Source organism: Lontra canadensis, unplaced genomic scaffold (assembly GCF_010015895.1).
Source record: "Lontra canadensis isolate GAN:19392208 unplaced genomic scaffold, GSC_riverotter_1.0 scaffold25, whole genome shotgun sequence".
In the NCBI taxonomy this organism is placed as follows: domain Eukaryota; kingdom Metazoa; phylum Chordata; class Mammalia; order Carnivora; family Mustelidae; genus Lontra; species Lontra canadensis.
This window is the reverse complement of record NW_022631019.1, coordinates 4,269,313-4,290,478: the sequence shown is the minus strand read 5'-3', so window position 1 is coordinate 4,290,478 and position 21,166 is coordinate 4,269,313. Positions and strand designations below refer to the sequence as shown.

Here is a 21,166-nt window from a genome sequence, read left to right as displayed (position 1 = left end):
CTCCAAATACAGCACTTTATAGGGATGTGCAGTCATGGGTTCAAAAGGAAGAGGAGTATGACAGGCCAATGGGTTACCCTGAATCAGTTTTTAAACTGTGCTATTTCCAGAATTTTAGGTTCATGCTGAATATAAATTGGATGTTTTTTAGAAATATAACAATGGGTAAATTTTCCCACTATGTATTACGAAGATGGCAATTTTTATACTGGGGCAAGAATATTAGGAACTCAAACAGGAAGAATCTTAAATTCGTATTTTCCAAATTTCATTTTTTCCAGTTACAGTGTGATGGGAGAGTAATTCTGCTTTTCATACTGGAAAAGAACTGCTCGCTTGGCCATACTGCACAAGCTTGTGTTTTTTAATTAAAAGCTGCTTTTTAATGTTTTTGGAATAACTATAAATGATACAGTAATTAGACAAGTCATTGGGCCAGTTTTTAAAAGTTTGTCTCAGTACTAAGACTATTAAGAATATCTTGAGTTAACAGTGAAAGTAAGGTATATACCAGTTTCAACTGCGTCTGAGCATTTAATCCAAATAGTTAAACTTTGACACTGCAACACTGAAGCGTCAACCAAAGACAGGAAAACATTTCATTATCATTATCTAGCAAAATATGTGTGTATGATATATGACTTCGCAAAATAGTTTTCTAACCTACTTCACAGTAAAAATAACTAGTGAAGCTCTTGAAACTGACAGATGATGTGGTTGGCTGACAGCTGTAATTCTAGAGAATAAACCATCCTTTCCAGACAACCTTTAAATATTTTCCAAACAATAATTTTAGAGGCATCATACAATTTAACTAAAACTCTCTAAAATATGCAAAAATGCTCTTTCACTTAATTAGGCAAAAGGTAGAATTCTTATTTTCATGTTTTATTTCAAAAAACCAAAACTCACATTACCAAATCCTTTATCTAAATCAAAAAAGATATATAGAACTCTCTCCTTCGAACACCCTTATTGACTCCTGTACAGGAAATGTTAACTATATTAACTCTAACCTGGAAATGATAATATCCAATTTATTTTGATTCATAATTAATAAAAATTAAACAATTTTGGTTCCATGAATAATTATGAACACTGTTATTCAATCAAGTCAATTATGATTAATCTCTCAACCTCTAGACCAAACTGTTCAAAAGAAGTTGGTATAACAGTGTATCCAATGCTGAATCTTATTGGGAATATATTTGATCAACAACTTGGAATGGTAAAATTAAAAGGAAACTCTACAATTTTTCTGTTCAGCTCTAATTATTATGTGCTTAGATTTAATTAGTAGGATAGGAACTGATTCAGGAAAACATAAGCACATATTGTTATATTCAAGTCAGCACAGCATTCACAGCAGCAATACAGCCGTCACTAACCTAAGACCTTCAAATCACTATGCATCCAAAATAAATATTAATTAAGCAACAATGTGCTTAATTATGCACCAAGCATCAGTATGATAACTCTCTAAAAGAAATTCTCCAAATGAATTACTCAATTGTAATTATCCAAAAGACTTTTGAAGTTAAAAAAAAAAATAGTTTGGGTTTTTTGGGGGTTTTGTTTTGTTTTGTTTTTTTCATAGAAAACATAACTAGTTTTCGCTATTTAACAACCCCTTTCCCTCTTCTTTGAGTGCGTGATCATCAAATCTCACCCTGCCTTTTTTTAGGTGGCCCAGGTTTACCCGCTCTCCCTGTCAATCATACCACCAAATCTCTGGTCTGAGTTTAGGTCAACTTCTAATGCAGGTTCAATAAACTTTATCATTATTTCACTTTTTCACTATTTAACAGGAATTGACATTTTCAATTTAAAAATGTGCGCGCAGAGGCAGATAAAGTGGGAGCACAGAAGCTGTGCAATCGGCAGCTTCAATTTAGGTCCCGGGGCGTCCTCTCGTGCTTCATTCCATTCAATTTCAATTTGAGCTGCACGTGATCAAGTAAATTTATTTTCAACTATTTATTAGGAAGTAAACATTTGCGGGACTCTACATCAGGCATCCAGAAAAGATTTTACATTGCATTCTCTCACTTAATTTTCACAATTACCCATCAGGGCATAATTACCCTCATTTTACAGATGAAGAACCTGAGGTTCAAATTCCCTTGCCCAGGAGCCACAGCGAGTGACTCAAATGGGATTCAAATGTGACCTGTTGCTTTTCCCACAATACCACACGGCTCCTACTCGAAGTCACGGGAATTAGATACTAGAATTATAGAACTATTGTATTAGTATCTAGCATTTGCAGAGTGCTTTGAATTTCCCATGTGATTAAATGCTTTGCCTTTTTGAACCCTCCCAGAAACTTTACAAAGGGAGTATTATTTTGCTACCCCCAGAAGGATTAAGTAACTCATCTAAGATCACACAGAAAGTTAAACGCAGAACGCAGGTCCCCTAAGGCCCAGCCACAGGCTAGTTCCACTGCACTATCATGATGGAATTACTCTTACGGCCAAGCCCACCCCTTCCTGTAAGTCAAAAGCTTTTCGAGTCCTACCTTCTAGAGGTGGCACGGTGTTGAGAACACAGTAGGTGCTAGTTCCGCAGAATACACTTTGGGAAACGCTCTAAGGAAACAGAAAATAAAATGTAAAACTAATCTTTGAAAAAGATATATACTGGCTCTTCTGTGATATTCCTACCGAAGGTGCAAAACCTGAATCTAATCATGAAGAAACATCAGACAAATCCAAATTAAGGAACATTCCACAAAATGACCGGCCTGTAATCTTCAAGAGTGTCAAGGTCCTGAGAGTCAAAAAGGACTGAGAACTCCTCTGTATTAAAGGAGCCTGAGGAGACAACAGAGTGTGACCCAGGGTCCGATTGGACCTTTCTCTACTAAGGTCACCGTGGGGTCATCTGGCCAGCTGCAGGAGCAGTTGAGGATCAGAGGGTAGAAATGCCTCCGTGTTAGTTTCCTGATTTTGATCACTACAGTGGTTACAGAGGAGAATGCCCTCACCTCTGGTTTGCAGGAAACACGTAAGCAAGCCCGTGAGGACATATACCAGCAACTTATGCGCACAAGGTTCAGAGGGCAAAAAGCTCTTCCCGCTACACCTGCAATTTTTCTGAAGGCTTCAGAGTGTTTCACAATATAGGTGTGTAGAAAAAAGATATGTGCTGGTGAACACGTATCATGTGCAGGATTTTTTAATAAGGACCATATGTGCTGTAAATACAGGAAATGTTTGCTAAGAACCAATGCCATATTCATTTTATAGTCTAGTCAGTTTCAACAACATCGCTAACCATTTCCCAACAGTGCGCCCAACCCCCGGCTCATTCCAAAGGACTTAACGGGTGCCAACTAACAGTACGGCAGTGCAGTAAGTCAGGAGGAGGTTGGAAGACCAGGTCTCTGCTCTCGGGCTGCTTCATGTAAATAAAATTAAACTTGTCATGTAAAAATCTACAAAACAGTACATTTAAAAAAAGGAAAACAATTTCTGTGAGTCTTGCCAGTCAATTATTTTGGTCCTAAAAATACCCTTCTTCAGGTGCAGTATTAAAAAATTTAGATTATTCATCCTGCATTACAAACCACATACGTGTGGACTTAGGAAACCAAGGACAGTTTAGAAGTTCAACCACCACCCTTCGCATTTTATATTTAAAACAGGAAAGGCTCAGTTCTCTCACTAGCAATCCTTGGAAAAGTAAACTGACCCCTCCATATGACCTCATCAGAAAGGGGCAGCACTGGCGCCTCTCCTGCCTCACAGGGTCATGTGGAGGATCGCAGGGCATGATGTGCGCAAAGTGCTTGAAATTCAAAACCACAACAGGAATATGAAGTGCCACTGTTTCCATGCTTAGTAAGAATAATCCTTACCAGTGTTAACATTTCCTAACAACTGAGGGTTCCCTGAATTTTTTGTGCCAAAGAGAGTATGAAATCTTGAAATCTGACTAAACTTGACCTCTACGAATTTTTAATTTTCCTCTCCTTACATCCATGATCAAGCGCTTCACCACAGACTAGGTCTTTCTCCACAATGTGACTGCTAGCTATTAGGATAACCATCAGCTCCCTAATTATTTACTGTTTCTGGAAAATTCTTGTTCAAGGGCTTTTAATGTCTCTTTGTTTGATTTAATCAACAGTGGTACTTACTGACTAGCAACCTGTGGTAACATCTGAGCCTAAGAATTCTCCCTATAAACTAAGGACTAAGCTCAGAATTCATGAAACCTTTGGAAAATCAACATTCATCTCTTCCCGTGACTGTGCATGTGGAATTACAGGACATTATAAGGAGTGGCTGATGGAAAGCCGACAGCAGTCTGACTTCGAGTAACATCTGTAAGAGCCGCCAGCAACAGCCTTCTAACCACAGAATTCAACATCTCATCTTAATGTCCTTTTGGAATTGAAACTTGAAATTTTATGATGTTGAAAAGGATGTGCTACATTCAAGGCTTAACATTTTCTGGCTTCCTATTACCCAAAAAAGACAGAATAAGTTTACCACTTAACAAGACATCTTAATAACAGTCTTAACGTCAAAAGATTTAGAAATGACTCACATACAGTGGGACACACTAATGAATGGCTTCATAAAAAAGGACTTTTACACTAAACTTCAAAGTTCAACAACAGGTAAATGAGCAGTAAAACATACCAAATAACAAATCAGAAGAATTAAATGCTAAAAAAAGAAAAAGTAACAGAAATATCACAATCAACCGTGACTTCTCTTCAACACTGGCAAAATGAAGTCTTAATTTAACCAGAAAAGAAACTCACTCACATAAACTGAGAGTGAAAGCAAGTCATTCTATCCTCAAAAACACCAGGTTCTCAAGGGAAAAAGGCTAAAACACAAGAAAACTTCCATGAGCAAAGGCTATCTTATATTGAAGACCCACAGGCCAGACTCTGGGATAGGCCTTTCATCCCGAGGACCCTCAGATCGCTTTCCAAAACCTGTTCAACACAACACCAAGCCAGAGGTGGCTCTGGGTAGGAGGGGCACCCATCTGAGGGTCTGCAGAGTGGAGCCTCTATCCCAGTCCCACTAACTGCTGAGGTCTGAAGCAAACGGCTGGCCTCTCTGCCCCCAGGACAACACTCTATAAGTGCAAGTTCAAGGGCAGACAGATCTGGGTCCAAGACCACCCTCAGCTTCATGTCTTCATGCCGTCCTTCCTGGCTGACTCTTGAAGTCAACCATCCTTCGGAAGCCTTCCAATGACAGGTCACCCTGCTGGTGCCATCTGAGCAGCCCGCAGTTCCCTCTGTGTCACAACTCCTTCTACCTGTCCTACAGATATTAAAGGGGCACCTAATGTGTGCCAGACACTGTCCCAGGAGCTGGGACCTAGCAGCAAACAAGTCAAAGAGCAGGGCCTGCTCTCATGGTGCACCTGCCAATGGGGGAAGTGAGTGGAAAGCAGGGTAAATGCTGTGGATATACAATGCGTGACGCATGATGATGAGCAGTCGGGTGGGGAAAACATCTCTGAACGGACACCCATGCGCAGAGTGAAAGGCCTCCTCCACCCAAGCATCAGGAAAGCCAGCTTCTCGCACTACCAGGTGAGCAGCTCTCAGCTCGGCAGCAAGTCAGTCATCCAAGGAGATTTTCTGAATGCTGATGCCCAGGCTGCAAGCCTGACCAGCTAAGTCATACTGTGTGGGGCTGGGACCCAGGCATCAGTAGTTTTGAAATGTTTCCAAGTGATCCCAAGATGTATCCAAAGATGGGAACCACTAAAATAAACAGCTGTGTGACTCTGGGCAACTCCCTACTTTAACCAGTTTCTTCAAGAGTAAAATGGGGGGACTGACCTTCAACAGAGACTCTCCAACTTTTATGTGCGGGTCACCTGAGGACCTTATTAAAAATGCAGGTTCTGACGCACAGGTGTGAGTGTGGCCCCGCCCTGTGCCTCTATCGGGCCCTGGGTGATGCCCATGCCATGATTCAGGGCCATACCCTGTTTACCAGGAACTAGAAGTTTTTCTAAAAGATCAAGAATTCACTTAAAAAGATCCTTCCAGTGGTAACATTCCTCCATAATTCTAAGAATTCCTTACAGACTAAAAAAGCACATTTGTCTGTTAACACAAACTATAATACAAAACTATAGTAGAAAATTCAAGCAAAATAATTAAAAGAAACTACAGGGATGGTTACTCAATTAACAAAGTGTCCAGCATCTCTAGAAGTGCCCAAGAGGGGAGAAACAGAAGCTCTATTAAATATATTCCCTGCCTTCAAAAAGTACTCTACCGACTTGCCAGCAGACAGTACTAAAAAAGTGTAATGAAGAAACAATGCATGATTTATTAAAGGCTAAAAGGAGCAGATGGTAGCAGTAGAGAAACTCCGTAACTATCTGCATACCTAGCACACTCTCTGGAAGTGTGGATGCCCTTCGGCAGCCCAGGTCAGGGGGTGACACAGAGTTTTGGGATGCTGGAATAAATGAAACAAAATGCTACATAATAAGAAGTGATTACAGGCTTTTGAACAGAGAAGCTGCATGATGAAAACTGTATTTACATTTCTTTGAAATAAGGACTCTGAATGTTTAAGTCTCCATAGAGTCCCTTTAAAGCCAAGTGAGGCCCCACACAGCTCATTAAATCAAAGACGGAGAGAGGCCACACTGAACAGTAAGAACTTGTATCAGCAGAAATGATACACTCAAAAACTTTTGCCACATATCTTATCATGACTTCAACTGATTCTTAAAATTCACTGGTCGTTGCATATAACATGACATATAAATAGTCAAAACTGAAGCAGAGTCCGAAATTCTTAGCACTCCACTACACTCACCAGTGCTGACTAGATTAGTCAGGAAGGCTACTCAGAGCAAACTGTATCATGGCTCAAATACCAAAAATATTTACTTCTTGCCGGTGTGCAGTCCAAAACAGGTGTTCAAGATCAGCAGAGAGCTCCCTTCCAAGTAGCAGCTCTGGGAGCCGGCACCCTCCTCGGGTCACCAGGCTCTTCTGCCTCAGCAGGGGCAGGCTGTACGCAGGGCACACACCATGCCTGGAGGGTTTTCCGGGCCAGGCCTAAAGTGGCACACTTCTCTGCTCTCGCGCCATTGGCTAACATTTGGCCACAAGGCCACGCCTAATTGCAAGAGAGGCTGGGAAATGTGGTCTGGCTACATGCCCAGGAAGAGGAGATGGATTTCTTGATCAGCTAGCAGCCTCTTGCACAATGCCATTTGCGTGGGGTTTTTTTTAATTACAGAAGAAATCACTCCTTTCAGAAATGCCTTCTGTTAACCTACAAGTCCACCTTTAATCCCTCAGGCTATTCAGCAGCTAAAACCAATCTACTAGTTTTTCTTGTCTGGTAAGTATTTTTCTAACATACTCAAAATAAGACTATCTCAAGGGCATCCTTAAAGGGATGTCTGGCTTTTGGTCCCGGTATCTCTAGTACTTAACACTTAATGTCTGGCACACAAAGGAAGCTCAAATGATGGTTGAATTCCCAGACAAATGACATTCCCAGAAGCTCATGGAAAAGAGAAAGAGTGGCCCCATGTCTTACCATGGTGATGGTGGGATTTAGGACGGCCACCCTCTCTCCCACCCCTAATGCTGCCCGGAATTGCCATCCACCCTCTAGTCCCCTAACAATCGAGCGATAAGCAACTTCAGACCCTTCAGAAAGAACTGAGGGTTAAAAATTCTCAACAGAGTTCACAAACACCAAGAGAGCTGATACTGAAACATTTCTGACGAGAGCACAAGCCTGCCACACAAGAAAGAGCACAAGGTCTGGCAAAGGCCCTGCTCTGGAGACAGTCCATAAAATCGGGCTAATGATCTCTGAAACTGTACCCCTAAACACAAGTGACTTTACCCTTTTTCTGAACCACAAAAGGCTAGTGGGGGGAAAAGTAGATAGTGCAGGACAAAAATATTTTGTGCTCACATATTACCTCTTTTCAAGAAAATTAAAATATACCATAGGTGCTACTATAATAACCCTTAAAACATTCCTGTGGGACAAAGACAAAATTAAAGTATGTACTCAAGTTAAAAGGAAAGCCATCTGATGATAGGTGGCTGACTCCCTACTACCAGGGCCGGCTAAATAAAAAAGTGAAGCCCTAACCTCTGAGGTAATTGGGGCACAAACCATTTTAGGCTCTCAAATTGAGTTCAACACCTAGAATTGAGTTCAGAAGCAAACAACTAGCTAAAACAGACCACAAAATAGCTGAAGTTCTAAGAAGCTTACCCAGGAATTAATAATACAATATATCAAGCCTGATTTATGACCTGAGAAATCACATTAATTGATTCGCTATTACCAGAGATTCATGTAAAGTGTATTTAAAGTGATTTCAGAATGAAAAAAAAAAATCATTCTTTCTAGATGTGAATCACAGTATCATTAGAATTTTCATAAATTTAATTTGGCTAGGAAGCCAGTATACTCAATATTCTGAAAATAATCAAAGAGCACTTATTAAATGTCCACAGTTGTACAAACAGATTCTAATAGAACATACTCAGAAAAAACTACATAAAATTTTAAATTACACTGTTTTAGCAGCACTTATCATTACTAGCACTAATGATAACAATTTTTTTAAATCCTCAAAGACAGAGCACTATAAAATACCAACAAAATCAGCCCAATAAACTAGGCATTTGATATTACGTACGAGAAACATAAAATTCTGTTTTGGCCCCAGCAGGTAGCAGAGCAGACAGGACGCCTATTCTAGAAAAGGAGACACCACAGCATGGTTACAGACACTTGCCAAGGCCACTGGCTACAAAGGAGCAGAGCAGGAACCTGGAGCAGGTCTTCCCACACACTCCTGTGCTGTCTCCACGAGAACAAAGGCTTTCTCCCTAAGGATCCAGTAAGGCTTCTCCACGAAGAGACAGTGCAGAAGTTTGGGCAGAGAAAGTCACAAGACACACTGACAGAAAAGCTAAAGCGAACGCAGACTCTGAGAGATACCCCAGCATATCGAGTACCTAAGCCGGGCGTTCAGCATCCCAAAGACTACCGAGGAAATGCACCACAGGCCCCCACAGGCCTAGATGTTGATCCAGTGGAAAGATTTTTTACCATACCCCCCCTTAAGTATTTTTGGTCCATGAACTACAGACCACCCATCACCCATCACCACTTGCTACTGCCCCAAAACTAAAACCTCATCAAAACTAAAGGGGAGAACGACAATGTTTCTCATAACAGAGCAATGAGGCGTATGCCAAAATGGCAGCCGCACTCCCCCGAATGGAACTCAGCTATGTGGGAACCTCACCTAATCCGCACACAGCCAGAGCTAGGAAGGAAGCCAAGACACACTCTGAGGCCAAAAGAGCTTTTTTACAAAGTCCACGCACAAAAGCTCCTACACCTCATTGTGAGGAGAGCTCTCTGATCCGTATTCCTAGCTTGATTACTATTAAACTACTCACAGTTCTAATAAGCTTAATTATCAGGTTGCCAAGCCCTGAGAAGATCAGAAACAACAAATGAGAAGGGGAAAGGATACCTAGAAATTGACAGATCGTTAGAAGCAAAAGAGTGACAAGGGACAGCAAGGACAGATTTTTCACAAACAATAAAAACTGGATACAAGGGCTTGAAAGGTACAGCAGTTTGGGGTCATTTATCACAAAAGCAAACACTACTCTAAAGGCCCTAAAAATAGCATAGTATTAAATAAAGCCCAGTTCAATAACTTAGGTACAACATAACAAACCGTGTTAACAAGTAAAATGTACATTAAAGTCCGCACATCCTACTGAACCTGGGGGGGGGGGGGAGAAGGCACAGTTTAATAGCTTTGTCTGCATACCACTCTACATCCAATAAAACACTTCCATGTGAGTTACCTCGCTAACATCCTATGGCGAGCAAGGCAGGATACCGCCACTGACCAAGAATTTGGTGGTAAATTATTCAATCTTAGCAAGGCAGAAGGGTTTATCGGTGGCAATTATAACTCGGTCTGTTAATCTGTCTAACAGGAAAGAGCACTTCAAGAGGCACCTACCCACCTTGTTAAGGGATAGAGAGAGGACAGGGAAGGTCTCCTGAGAAATGTCACCAACAACTGTATCCAAACACTCACCTGGACCTCCACCTCCAAAACTTCCCATCCTGCCATTTGCATCCTATAGGCCACTTTCTGAAGAACAGCCCTATGCCTTCTAGTGCCATCGTCCCTCCGCACTGTGGTGGACAAACTCTAGGGTGGACCCTCCATGACCCCATCTCTTGATGTTAACATTTAACACTCACCCTTGTGTGTGCAGCTGAACTAGTGACCTCCTCCCGCCCCACAGGTCAGGGAAGAGGTGACAGGATATCACTTCCGTGATCAGGCGACACAGACAGTGTCTTCTGTCTGGCTAGCAGACTCCCTCCCTTGCTGGCTCTGAGAAGCAAGCTGCCACAGCTGGAGAGGGCCGTGGGGCCAGGAACGGAGGCCCTCAGTGTAACTGCCCACAGAGAAGGGAATCCTTCAAACCGTGTGGACTTGGAATTCTGAGTTTCCTCCCGCAGTCGAGCCTTCAGATGAAACCATAACCCTGGCCAAACCCCTTGGCTGCAGGCTTGCGAGGCAGCAGACGTAGCAGAGCCCTAACTGAATTTGGGATCCACTGGATCATAGAATAAGGGTGCCCTGTTCTATGCCACTAAGTACGTAGCAACCATGATAGCAGCAACAGATAACGTATACCTCTGTGGTCCACCAGGTCCCAGGGACCTCTCTTCTCAGCTCAGACTTCATCTCTCGTGTCACTCTCATGTTCACCAACACTCCACATTTATCACCACAGCCTCTGAAGGGATTATCTGCCCCCCCATCTCCTTCTCATTCTTTCACCTCGCTACCGAACTGACAAAAACGGTTAACTTTTTCTAGTCGTCTTTCTGCCCAAACTCTCTACAGCATCACAACCTATAACCTCCTCCCAAACCTCTGCATGTATGTTCTTCTTATTCTGTTACCGCTGACCTTTCTCTCTCAGTGGCCACTGGTCCTCTCCCCTCTGGTGGCACATTTCTTTTCCTACATCCCTTCTTCTCCCACGACAATTCCACTCACTACTATGTCTTCCAATTCTTTTGAACTGATTCATTCATTCTTTCAACCAAATGGCACTGCTCTTGGGCAAAGAGATGTAACAATGAACAAGACAAAGCAGGTCTCTACTTTCACGGAGCTTATACGCTCTACCAGAGGCTGTGCCAGCATATCTCTACTTGCCACTCCAGGTCTACCACCTGCCTTGTGCCAAGGAGGCTACTCCATCACCAGGGCCCCCTTGCCCTCTGAGAGTTCAATAAAGAAGAAAAAAAAAAACACAGTGACAGGAATGACTGCCTAATTTTGGACCCACATTTGAAATGTCATATTGTTTAGGTATTGCATCTAAAAGATTACCGATACATTTGTATCCAGTCTCCCAAAACACATCCTCCTGAACTGCCTATCTTGGCTAGTGACCTTCCCTAGTCTCAGCTGTTGAAGGCTCAAAAGCTGGGAGTCACATTCAACTATTCTCATCTTTCAAGGCCCACAAGACTCTGTCTCTCACAAACACAGATAGTTTAGTCACACTTAATCTTTTCTGCTACGGACACTTTTCTGCTACGGACACTCTTGCCGGAAGCTACTTTCTCCCAGCGCCAGCCCTTCTTCTTCATTCATTCACTCATTTAACCAACAGACATTTACTAAGCCCATTCCATGTGCCAGGTACTGCAGTCTCTGCCTAAAGATGCCTAATGGAGGGAGAAAGGGAAATAAAGGAGCAACTTCAATACAAACTCGGATGTGCTTAAAAGAGAAAACCGCAGAGTGCTGTGGGTGCACACAGGAAAGGCACGCAGTCCCATGTGAAAAGAGAGGGACGCTCAAAGGCGCTTCTTGGACAAGCTCCCTGAAGCTGAAACCCAGAGCACGAGGAAAGCCAGCAGAGCAAAACACATGTCTGAGTTTGTGTACATGTATGCTGGAGGAAGGTGCAGCTTCTCAGTCCAGGCAGTGGCAATGTCCAAGTACAAAAGAGAAAACATTATGCCCCCACCAATCAGAATCTACAAAAACATCCCATGGCCGGAGACTGGCCAGAAAGCTGGAGACGTAAGCAGGAGGCCCTTCTTAGCACCTTAAAGGAGAATTGACTTTATCTAGTCAATCCCACTCTACTGTTAAAGGGAAAAACAGAAACAAAAACAAAAATAAAAACAAAACTCTCAAAGCCTCTCCCAGAGCAGACAAAATAAAAACCAGACACTGCAGTCTGACTCACCACCCCCCTACACCCTGACCCCTCCCTACTTTTCCAGGCTCATCTACCCACATACACACAGAATTCCAGCCACCCCTTGTACTCTCCTGGCTCTATGCCTTTTTGTTTCACTCCCTCTGCTCAGAATTTCTCCTCCAACTACCATGTTTGCCTGTCAGTGATGCCAGGTCAAATTCTACCTCTTTCAAGAAGTCTTCCCGCTCCCCCAGTGCCTGATAACAGCATTCTTTATGACTTGCCTTGAATCAGTCACTTTCATACCTGCTCCTCTGCAGACCAGAGGCTTCTGGAGTATGTATGAACTGAAGTGAATCCCAATTCCAAAGACTAGGAAAAATGTTCAGGAAAATACTCACTTTACTAGTCCTGCATTCCTAAGTAATCAACAATGGAAAAATGACCAAAAAAAAAAATTATTTTTGGATTCTATAAATACAATTAATCAAAAGCCTAAATTTAAATTTTCATTTAAGTATTTCTAAATAAAAACGGTTATGCACTCCCTCATAAGATTAAAAAACGTTACATAAATAAGCTCAGAAGGGTTAAGTTACTTGCGCAAAGTCACAGGGCAGAGTCAAGTCTCTGCATACTCTTTCTCAAAAGCTATATTAAAAAAAAAAAAAAAAAAAAAAAAAGACTATAACCAGCTCATCCGATTACCAGAAACTTATTTTCCTCATTCTTCCCTCAATTAATTCCCATTTTCCTCCAGAGCTCAGCTCAAGAAGACTCCCCCAATCCTGCGGGTCAGTCAAATCCCTTTATGATACACTCGCCTTCATAGCAGAGTTCTTCATGGCACACCGCACCTTTACTGTCAGTTTCCCAGCCAGGTCCATGAAGACAGAGGCCGTGTGTGTCCTCTGTGTCTGGCACTTTATTTATTTATTTTTTTAAGATTTTATTTATTTGACAGACAGAGATCACAAGTAGGCAGAGAGTCAGGCAGAGCGGAGGCGGGGCAGGGGGAAGCAGGCTCCCTGCTGAGCAGAGAACCCTGATGCGGGAGCTCAATCCCAGGACCCTGGGATCATGACCTTAGCCAAAGGCAGATGATTAACCCACTGAGCCACCCAGGCATCCCATGGCACTTTATTTTTACTTGTCGAGTAACCAAACTGATTTAGGAGAATTAACAGTAACTGATGGTTACATGGCCCCCACAGGACTTCGAGACCCTAAACTATCTCCTGACAGACGGGATAATGACAATTACATAAATTTTAACGTCACAATCTCATTGTAATATGCTCTAACTCTTGGGTAACTAAATATTCGTATCTGGGATCTGTTAATTCTCTATTAATCATGAGTGTTATGCAGAATACCACATCTTTTTCAAAACATGCAAGGTATCAGCAAACTTTCAGACCGAAAAAATACAAACCCAAGCCAACTATAGCTTAAACGAATAGCTAATTGTTCTCCTGGAACCTGAAGGGTCCAATTCCAGCCTCACAGGGAATTACAATGTTTCCAGCAAGACAGCCTACTATATTAATAAATTAAAACAATATTCTTTTTAAGGTAAGATGCTTTGCTGCTTGAGTTACCAGTAGTTCCCAAAGCAAACAGCAGAGCTGGATTCATAAAAAGGATTTGAACTCCCCAAGTTGACCCACAGATTTAACATAATCCCTATTGATATCAAAACTGCTTTTTTGCAGAAACTGACAAGCCAATCCTAATATTCACATGGCAATTCAAGAGAACCAGAATAGCCAAAACAATCTTGAAAGAGAACAGGGTTGGGGGACCGACACTCCCCAATTTCAAAATGTAATTACAAACTTAACCGTAACTTAACCAGTAATCAAGACAGTGTGGTACTGGCATGAGAATGGACATACGTATCAATGGATCAGAATCAAGACTCCCTTGGGGCGCCTGGGTGGCTCAGTGGATTAAAGCCTCTGCCTTCGGCTCAGGTCATGATCCCAGGGTCCTGGGATCGAGCCCCACATCGGGCTCTAGCCCCACATCGGGCTCTCTGCTCTGCGGGAAGCCTGCCTCCTCCTCTCTCTCTGCCTGCCTCTCTGCCTACTTGTGATCTCTCTCTGTCAAATAAATAAATAAAATCTTTAAAAAAAAAAAAAAAAAAAGAAGAAGAAGAATCAAGACTCCCAACTTAAATCCACACGCTTATGGCACACTGGTGTTTGACAAGAATGCCTAGAAACTGCAACAGGCAAAGTACGGTCTTTTCAACAAATGAGGCTGCGACAACTGGACATCCACATGCAAAAGAATGAAGTTGGAAGCCTACCTAACCTCACAAAATGACAAAAATTAACTCAAAATGAATCACAGACCTAAATGTAAGAGGTAAAACTATAAATCTCAGAAAACACGGTATAAATCTTTATGACCTTCAGTTAGGCAATAGTTTCTTATGATACCAAAGGCCCAAGCAACAGAAGAAAAACCAGATCCACTGAACTTGAAACTTAAAAATTTTTGTGCTTCAAAGAACACTATCACAAAAGTCAAAGAACAATCCATAGAATGGGAGAAAATATCAGCACATTGCACATCTGGTAAGGGACTGCTATCCAGAATATACAAAGAACAGCTACAACCCAAAAGCCAAACAACAAAGAACTCAATTCATAAGTGGATAGAGGACTTGAACAAACATGTCTCCAGAGCAGATACACGATGGCTGATGAGCACATGGAAAGATGCTGAAGTCGTTACTCATTAGGAAAATGCAAATCAAAGCCACAAGAAGATACAACTTCATATGTACAAGAACAGCTATAATCAAAAAAACAGATAATAACAAGTGTTAGCAAAGATGTGAAGAAATTGGAACCTTCAAACACTGCTGGTGAGAATGTAATATGGTGCAGCCACGTTGGAAAACAGTCTGGCAGTTCCTGAAAAGTTAAACACAGAGTTACCTCATGACCTAGCAATTCCACTCCTGGGTATATACCCAAGGAAACCAAAAACTTACATCCACACAAAAACCTGTATGCAAATGTTCAGAGTGGAATTATTCACAATAGCCAAAAAGTAGAAAAACTCAAATGCCCACCAAATGATGAATAAACAAAATGTAGTGTAACTGTGGAGTACTGTATTATTCCCCCATAAAAGGAATGAAGTTCTCACATATACTACAACATAGACATACCTTAAAACCACTGTGCTTTGGGAAAGAAGCCAGTCATAAAAGGCCACACATTGTAGGATTCCATTTATATGAAATGTCCAAAAAAGGCACATCCATAAAGACAGAGAGTAGATGAATGATGACCTAGAACAGGGAGGAGGGAGGAATAGAGTTGCTACTAACAGGCAGAGGTTTTCTTGTGGAGTGGTGAAGATGTTCTAGAATTAGATAGTGGTGACGGTTGCACAACTATGTAAATATACTAAAAACCACTAAATTGTATATTTTAAAGGGTGAATTTTGAATTTTATCATAGATGAATCAGATCTCAATAAAGTTGTTATTAAAAAAAGGAATCAAATCCCTTTAACTACTAAAAACTACTTTGATGGTTTTATGTTTCTTTAAAACATTATATACTAGGCACCTGGGTGGCTCAGTGGATGAAGCCTCTGCCTTCGGCTCAGGTCATGATCTCAGGGTCCTGGGATCGAGCCCCGCATCGGGGGTCTCTGCTCAGCGGGGAGCCCGCTTCCCCCTCTCTCTCTGCCTGCCTCTCTGCCTACTTGTGATCTCTCTCTCTACCAAATAAATAAATAAAATCTTAAAAAAAATAAAAAATGAAACATTATATACCTCTGGGTGCCTGGGTGGCTCAGTCAGTTAAGAGTCCAACTCTTGATCTCAGCTCAGGTCGTGATCTCGGAGTCATGAGATGGAGCCCCACATCAGGCTCTATGCTGGCATTGGAGCCTACTAAATCAATCAATCAACCATTACATACATTACTCTCTTGTTAAGCAGAACATACCAAGTACTGCTTTTCTCAACATACTCAACGGTCATCACCGTGAGGCGTCCGTCACTAGGCAAGGGCAGAGCACTGAGGGCATGCGCACTGCGGGCCCCTCACAGCCGTGCCCCTGCCAGCATGACAAACCAAGAAAAACCAGCTCTGAGGCACCATGGACAGATCAAGGAAAAGCCAAACAAGTGTGCATCCCGGCGGCCGCACACACTTAAAGAGAGGCCGTTCTGTTTCCTTCCCCCACACCACGTAGCGTCTCCCTTTCTCACTAAGGATGTGTGTTTCCAGGCTGTGTAGTGGAGTGGTTCACAGCGCAGAGAACAGGGAGGAAGCCCACCTGAGCATGTGACCAGTGGAAAACCCCAGATGACACGGACATCCCAGGCTGCCTTACTCTACCCGAGAACCACACGAGGCAAAGACCGACCACGGGTCACAGCACGGGCCCTGGGGCAGTTCCCACGCCCGGGACTGACGGACTCCGCACACCTCGGCGGGCAGGCTGAGGACGCACCGTGAACATTTTCTCTTCTAAAAGTGTCCTCCCGAGAGCAACCGAACAAAAGAAGTCCATTTGGGAGTCAACAGCCTTTCTCCTTACGCTAACGGAGACAGAGCTGGAGATGCCAGGGCCCGGTGCTACAGAATCTTCTCCCGCGATTCCCTCCACCCGTCTGAGCAGTCCGCAGACCCTAACCACCGACACACCCTAGCCAGTCGTCCTTCCTCCGCCAGGCCAGGACGAGCACCTGGCCTGTGGAAACAAAGCGACTGGCTGAGAGGAGTCAGTCCAATTCTCCGTCCCGAGTATTCCCAGTACGAACCCTCGGGACTGGCGCCCGGCAATGGCGAGCACCGGCCCACGCGGGAGCCAACCTTGGGGCCGCGACAGGCTACGGCGGAGCAGGGAAGCCACGTGCAAGCAGAGAGAGCTCATCCGCGAGGAGAAACGGAGCAGCAGAGCTGGGAGCTGTCGCATCCCAGCAGAGACCCCAGCTCAGCCCGCGGGGTCTCCGGAGGAAAAGCCTCCTACCTCAGAGCCTCCGGGCGCAGCTCCCGAACCGTCTGGCTGCACTTCCGTTTCTGTCCTGGGAGGCAGAGAGCGCTCCTAGCTCTTATACAGAATCCACCTTCCCTGAACTAACCTCAACGGCTTGTGTTCCCTGCCCTCAAAATGGCTCTGAAGTAGGGCATCCAGTGTCCTAGCATCCACTTTCCTGTAGAAATGAACTCAGGGCCTGATTACCATCATTTACTTACTCTGTGTGTCTGTGTTTGAGAGACAGATTATGACACATTATTTAAGGCACAACGCCTCACCTTGGGATACGAAAATACTGTCAAATATTTCCTGTTAGGACCTTAAAGCTACTTTTCTCATTAGGTTTTGAACCCATCTGGAGCGTGGTGTGTGTGCCCGTGTGTGTGTAGTAAACTGTACCTAAAACTTACCAATTAACCCTCTTTGAGGACACCATTTAGTGGCATTAAGTACATTCGCACTGCTGCACACTGTCGCCACTCACCATTGTTGAATTTTAAAAGCGTTCTGAAAATCATGACTTGTCCATTCTTTGTGAACAAATGGTCTCTATTTATGCTCCTTCACCAAATGATAAGGGCGAAGCCGCTCATGGAGGTGGTGTTGAGGCAGGCCGGTGAAGCAGGTAGCCGGGAACACCCACAACCACTCAGAGCAGCACCAGAACAGCTAAATCCAGACATGGCCACGGAGGCTTGAGACTAAAAATCCCTGGAGAGGACAGATAACAGCTGTCAAGGAGACTCAGCCAGCCAGAAAGGTTGCCACTATCACCAGATTTGCATCAGAAGACACCCGGACAGGCAGCAGTGGGTCACACGTAGAATAATCAGGCTCCGTGGAGAAAGACAGATACTCCCTGCCTCCCAGGACGCTTGGAATAAATCTCTGGGCCTTGAATTTGGTCAAGTAATCTATGATCAATTTCTGGAGGACCCCTAGGAAGATAAACAAGTACTTCAAAAATGTTGAGTGCCCACTCACCACCTTCTGCTTGTTATAGCTTTCTTTTCAAACACAATGGCCACTATCAATAAAATTAAATCAGGAAGAAACCTCCATCGGAACCTCTGTCAAGGCAAATGATACAACCGGCACACTTCCTAACAGCAGAGACCGTAAGGATAGGGCAGAGAATGTTGACAAGAACACCAGGAACTTTAACTTGCCCCTCAGTACTTTTAAATATGAAAAAAAACCTTCTAAAACACAAATGATGTTCGAGGCCTCTCCAAATGCCAGGCCTGCAGCATATGGAAGAGTATGCCCAGGAGAAGACCCTGTTCAACGGATTCTAGCAGACTCGCCGGAACTCCCCAATCCATGAGTTTCTTTTCTTTTTTTTTTTAAGATTTTATTTATTTATTTATTTATTTATGTGAGAAAAAGAAAGAGAGCCTGAGCAGTGGGGAGAAGCAGAGGGAGAGGGACAAGCAGACTCGGCACTGAGCACAGAGCCTGACACAGGGCTCCATCTCTTGACTCCGAGATCATGACTTGAGCCAGAATCAAGAGCTGGATGCTCAACGGACCAGGCCACCCAGGTGCCCCTCCAGGAGTCTCTGAACAGGAAGAGTCATGTTTACTGAATTACTGGCAATCCATACATTTCATAAAAGTTTTATCGACCAAGTCCAGAAAATCTAACTAGATAAACATTAGTAAGACTACCTTAAACATAAGAGTCTGGGTTAGCAGACACCTCTTCACCTGTGATCACGTCATGTAAGTCTCCTTCTCCCAACTGTGAACTCTCCTCCACATGAGAGAGCTAAATGTGTCCTAGGGAACAACCGAGCAGAAGGAACATTTCTGAGCTGTGTATCCTTAACAAATTTAGTCACTTTTTTCCATTTTTTAAAGTAAACACTTGTGACCGGGACTAGACCTAAAAAGTCAAGGCGGCTACATACGCCCGGAAGAAGGCCCTTCGGTGACCACCGTTCACATTCCTCCTCCACAGCCCGAGCCAACGATGGTAACCGTGGACCTGGGGCAGTACCTCAAAAAGAGGAGACACGGTCGCGCAGGACAGAGCAGCTGCGCACCAGCGAAGCAGCCAGACGGCAAACCCCCGCGTCCGACTTCACCGTCTATCAGCCTAAGTGAGGACGAGAAGAGACTTCAGAGTCGGCACCAGGACAACCCTCTACCCAACACGTGAATCGTCTCAAACTTATTGTCAACCAACTCAGTACACGAGACCTCAAGCGGAGGACAGCAGGATGAGAAGCTGCGCCAGGTCCAAGAGTAATGAAGGAGAATGTGGAGAGCAGACAGGGCTGCGGGAGCCCGGGGCTAAGGCTTCTAGCGGGGCCTGCACAAGCGGCGGCAAGAACAGCCGGAATCACATGTCAGCTGGGCTCCCTGGTGCTACCTGCCAGGTTCCCGGCTGCGAAAGAGAAGAGCAAGAGCTGGGGGCCACCGGCGGGCTTGTGCTAAAAGCCACGCAGGACACCTAAAGCCTTTGGGAGCAGAGGACTCATCTAGCAGTGCTCGGTCCGGGGCACGGCGGAACCGCGGCGAGGCTGACAGCACCCACGCGCTGTCCCGCGCGGCCCGAGCTCTGACGTCAGAACCCGGAACTGTCCGTCAGTCCTGCCGCAGAACACAGGGCTGAACGTTAGGGAACGTCTGCAGAGACCCTCTACCATGAGACACTCCTTTCTTCAACAGTATGTGCAATCAGATTCCTTCACAGAAATTATATGGAAATAATTTTAAACAATTTTCCTCTTAATCCTGAGGAAAAATTACGATAAACACGAAGTCATCTTCAAATGCTTGTTCGCATCTACTTGCTCTTACTTCTTCTCTTCGAGCACCTAAGGACAGAGGACGAAGCTCAACGAGAGACCACGCGTCTCTGCTCCCCGTCAGCCAGCGCGACCTAAAGGAGCCCAGAGCCAGCGAGGACGCGGGAGACGCCACCTCTGAGCAGCCCCGGGGCTGAGGAAGCCGCCTCGCGAGCAGCGCGAGGCGTCAGTCAAGATGGCCGCCGTCTGACTCGGCCACTCCACCGCACGCTGCAGCCGCGCCACACGGGTTTCTAAATAGAACACGCTTTACTTCCGAAGGTTTCTTGGCAATTAGATATCCAGAAAGTCAACAAACCCCCGAGAAAGCAGAGAAAATGAACTTTCTGAAAGCTCACGATTCATCAACTACAGGAGGCTTGAAGATGCTCAAACCCGGCCCTGCAGAGGAAAACTCCGAGTAAGATTTCCGCGGGAACTGCTCCCTCGCAGTCCGAAATGACAAGCAGCGACCTCCCTGCAGGAGGAACGGGGGTCCACAGCGAGAGGGAGTCCCCCGGCGTGCTCTGGCCACCGGCGGGGAGAGGAGCCGCCTCAGACCCCCTCCCCGGCGGGCCCCCGGGGTGCAGAGCAGCAGCTCCCGGCCAGCTGGAAAGCTAAGTCCCCAGCAGCGGAGTTGCCGAAAATATTGCAAGAACACCGCGCCCTCCTCCGCTACCCCCCAAAAGCATCCAAACGCATTCCAGAAGCCGTCGGAGCAGAACCTAACTTAATGCCGGGCCTCACCTCTCCGCAACAGAGCAGCTGCTCCGGGGCACCCGAGTCCCCGCCGAAAACACTACTTTCACCAAAGGAGCCGCGGCAGAGTGCGCCGAACTTCAGGGAGAACCAAACTGTAGTGTCAGGGCGCTCACAACGCAGCTCACCCACAAAATCATGAGGTAATTAAACCGACTGTTGTTAGGTTTCAATCTGTTTCGCCAGAAACCCCGTCCAAGCTACACTGATGGAAATCAGCAGGAGCAACCAGAGCTCCATCAAAACAGCCCCGTATCTTATCATCTGCGTTACCTTTTATCGCTGATTTATGGGCTGACTAATGGTAAACTGATCTGTGCAGGTGCCAGAAGTCAGTTCA

The 21,166-nt window shown here is 44.5% G+C and overlaps 1 protein-coding gene across 7 annotated transcripts in view; it reads right to left on the bottom strand.

Annotated features, from left to right (window-relative positions):
* Positions 1-21,166, bottom strand: part of CAMTA1 (calmodulin binding transcription activator 1) — an 812,384-nt gene that overhangs the window by 782,015 nt on the left and 9,203 nt on the right. For 6 of the 7 annotated variants that reach the window (XM_032863301.1, XM_032863304.1, XM_032863298.1 and 3 more), the window contains exon 2: positions 2,522-2,591. The exons of the other annotated variant lie outside the window; for it this stretch is intronic. In XM_032863301.1, coding sequence (XP_032719192.1) covers positions 2,522-2,591 — 70 coding nt within the window. The remainder of the gene's footprint in view (positions 1-2,521; positions 2,592-21,166) is intronic. 7 annotated transcript variants of the gene reach the window in all.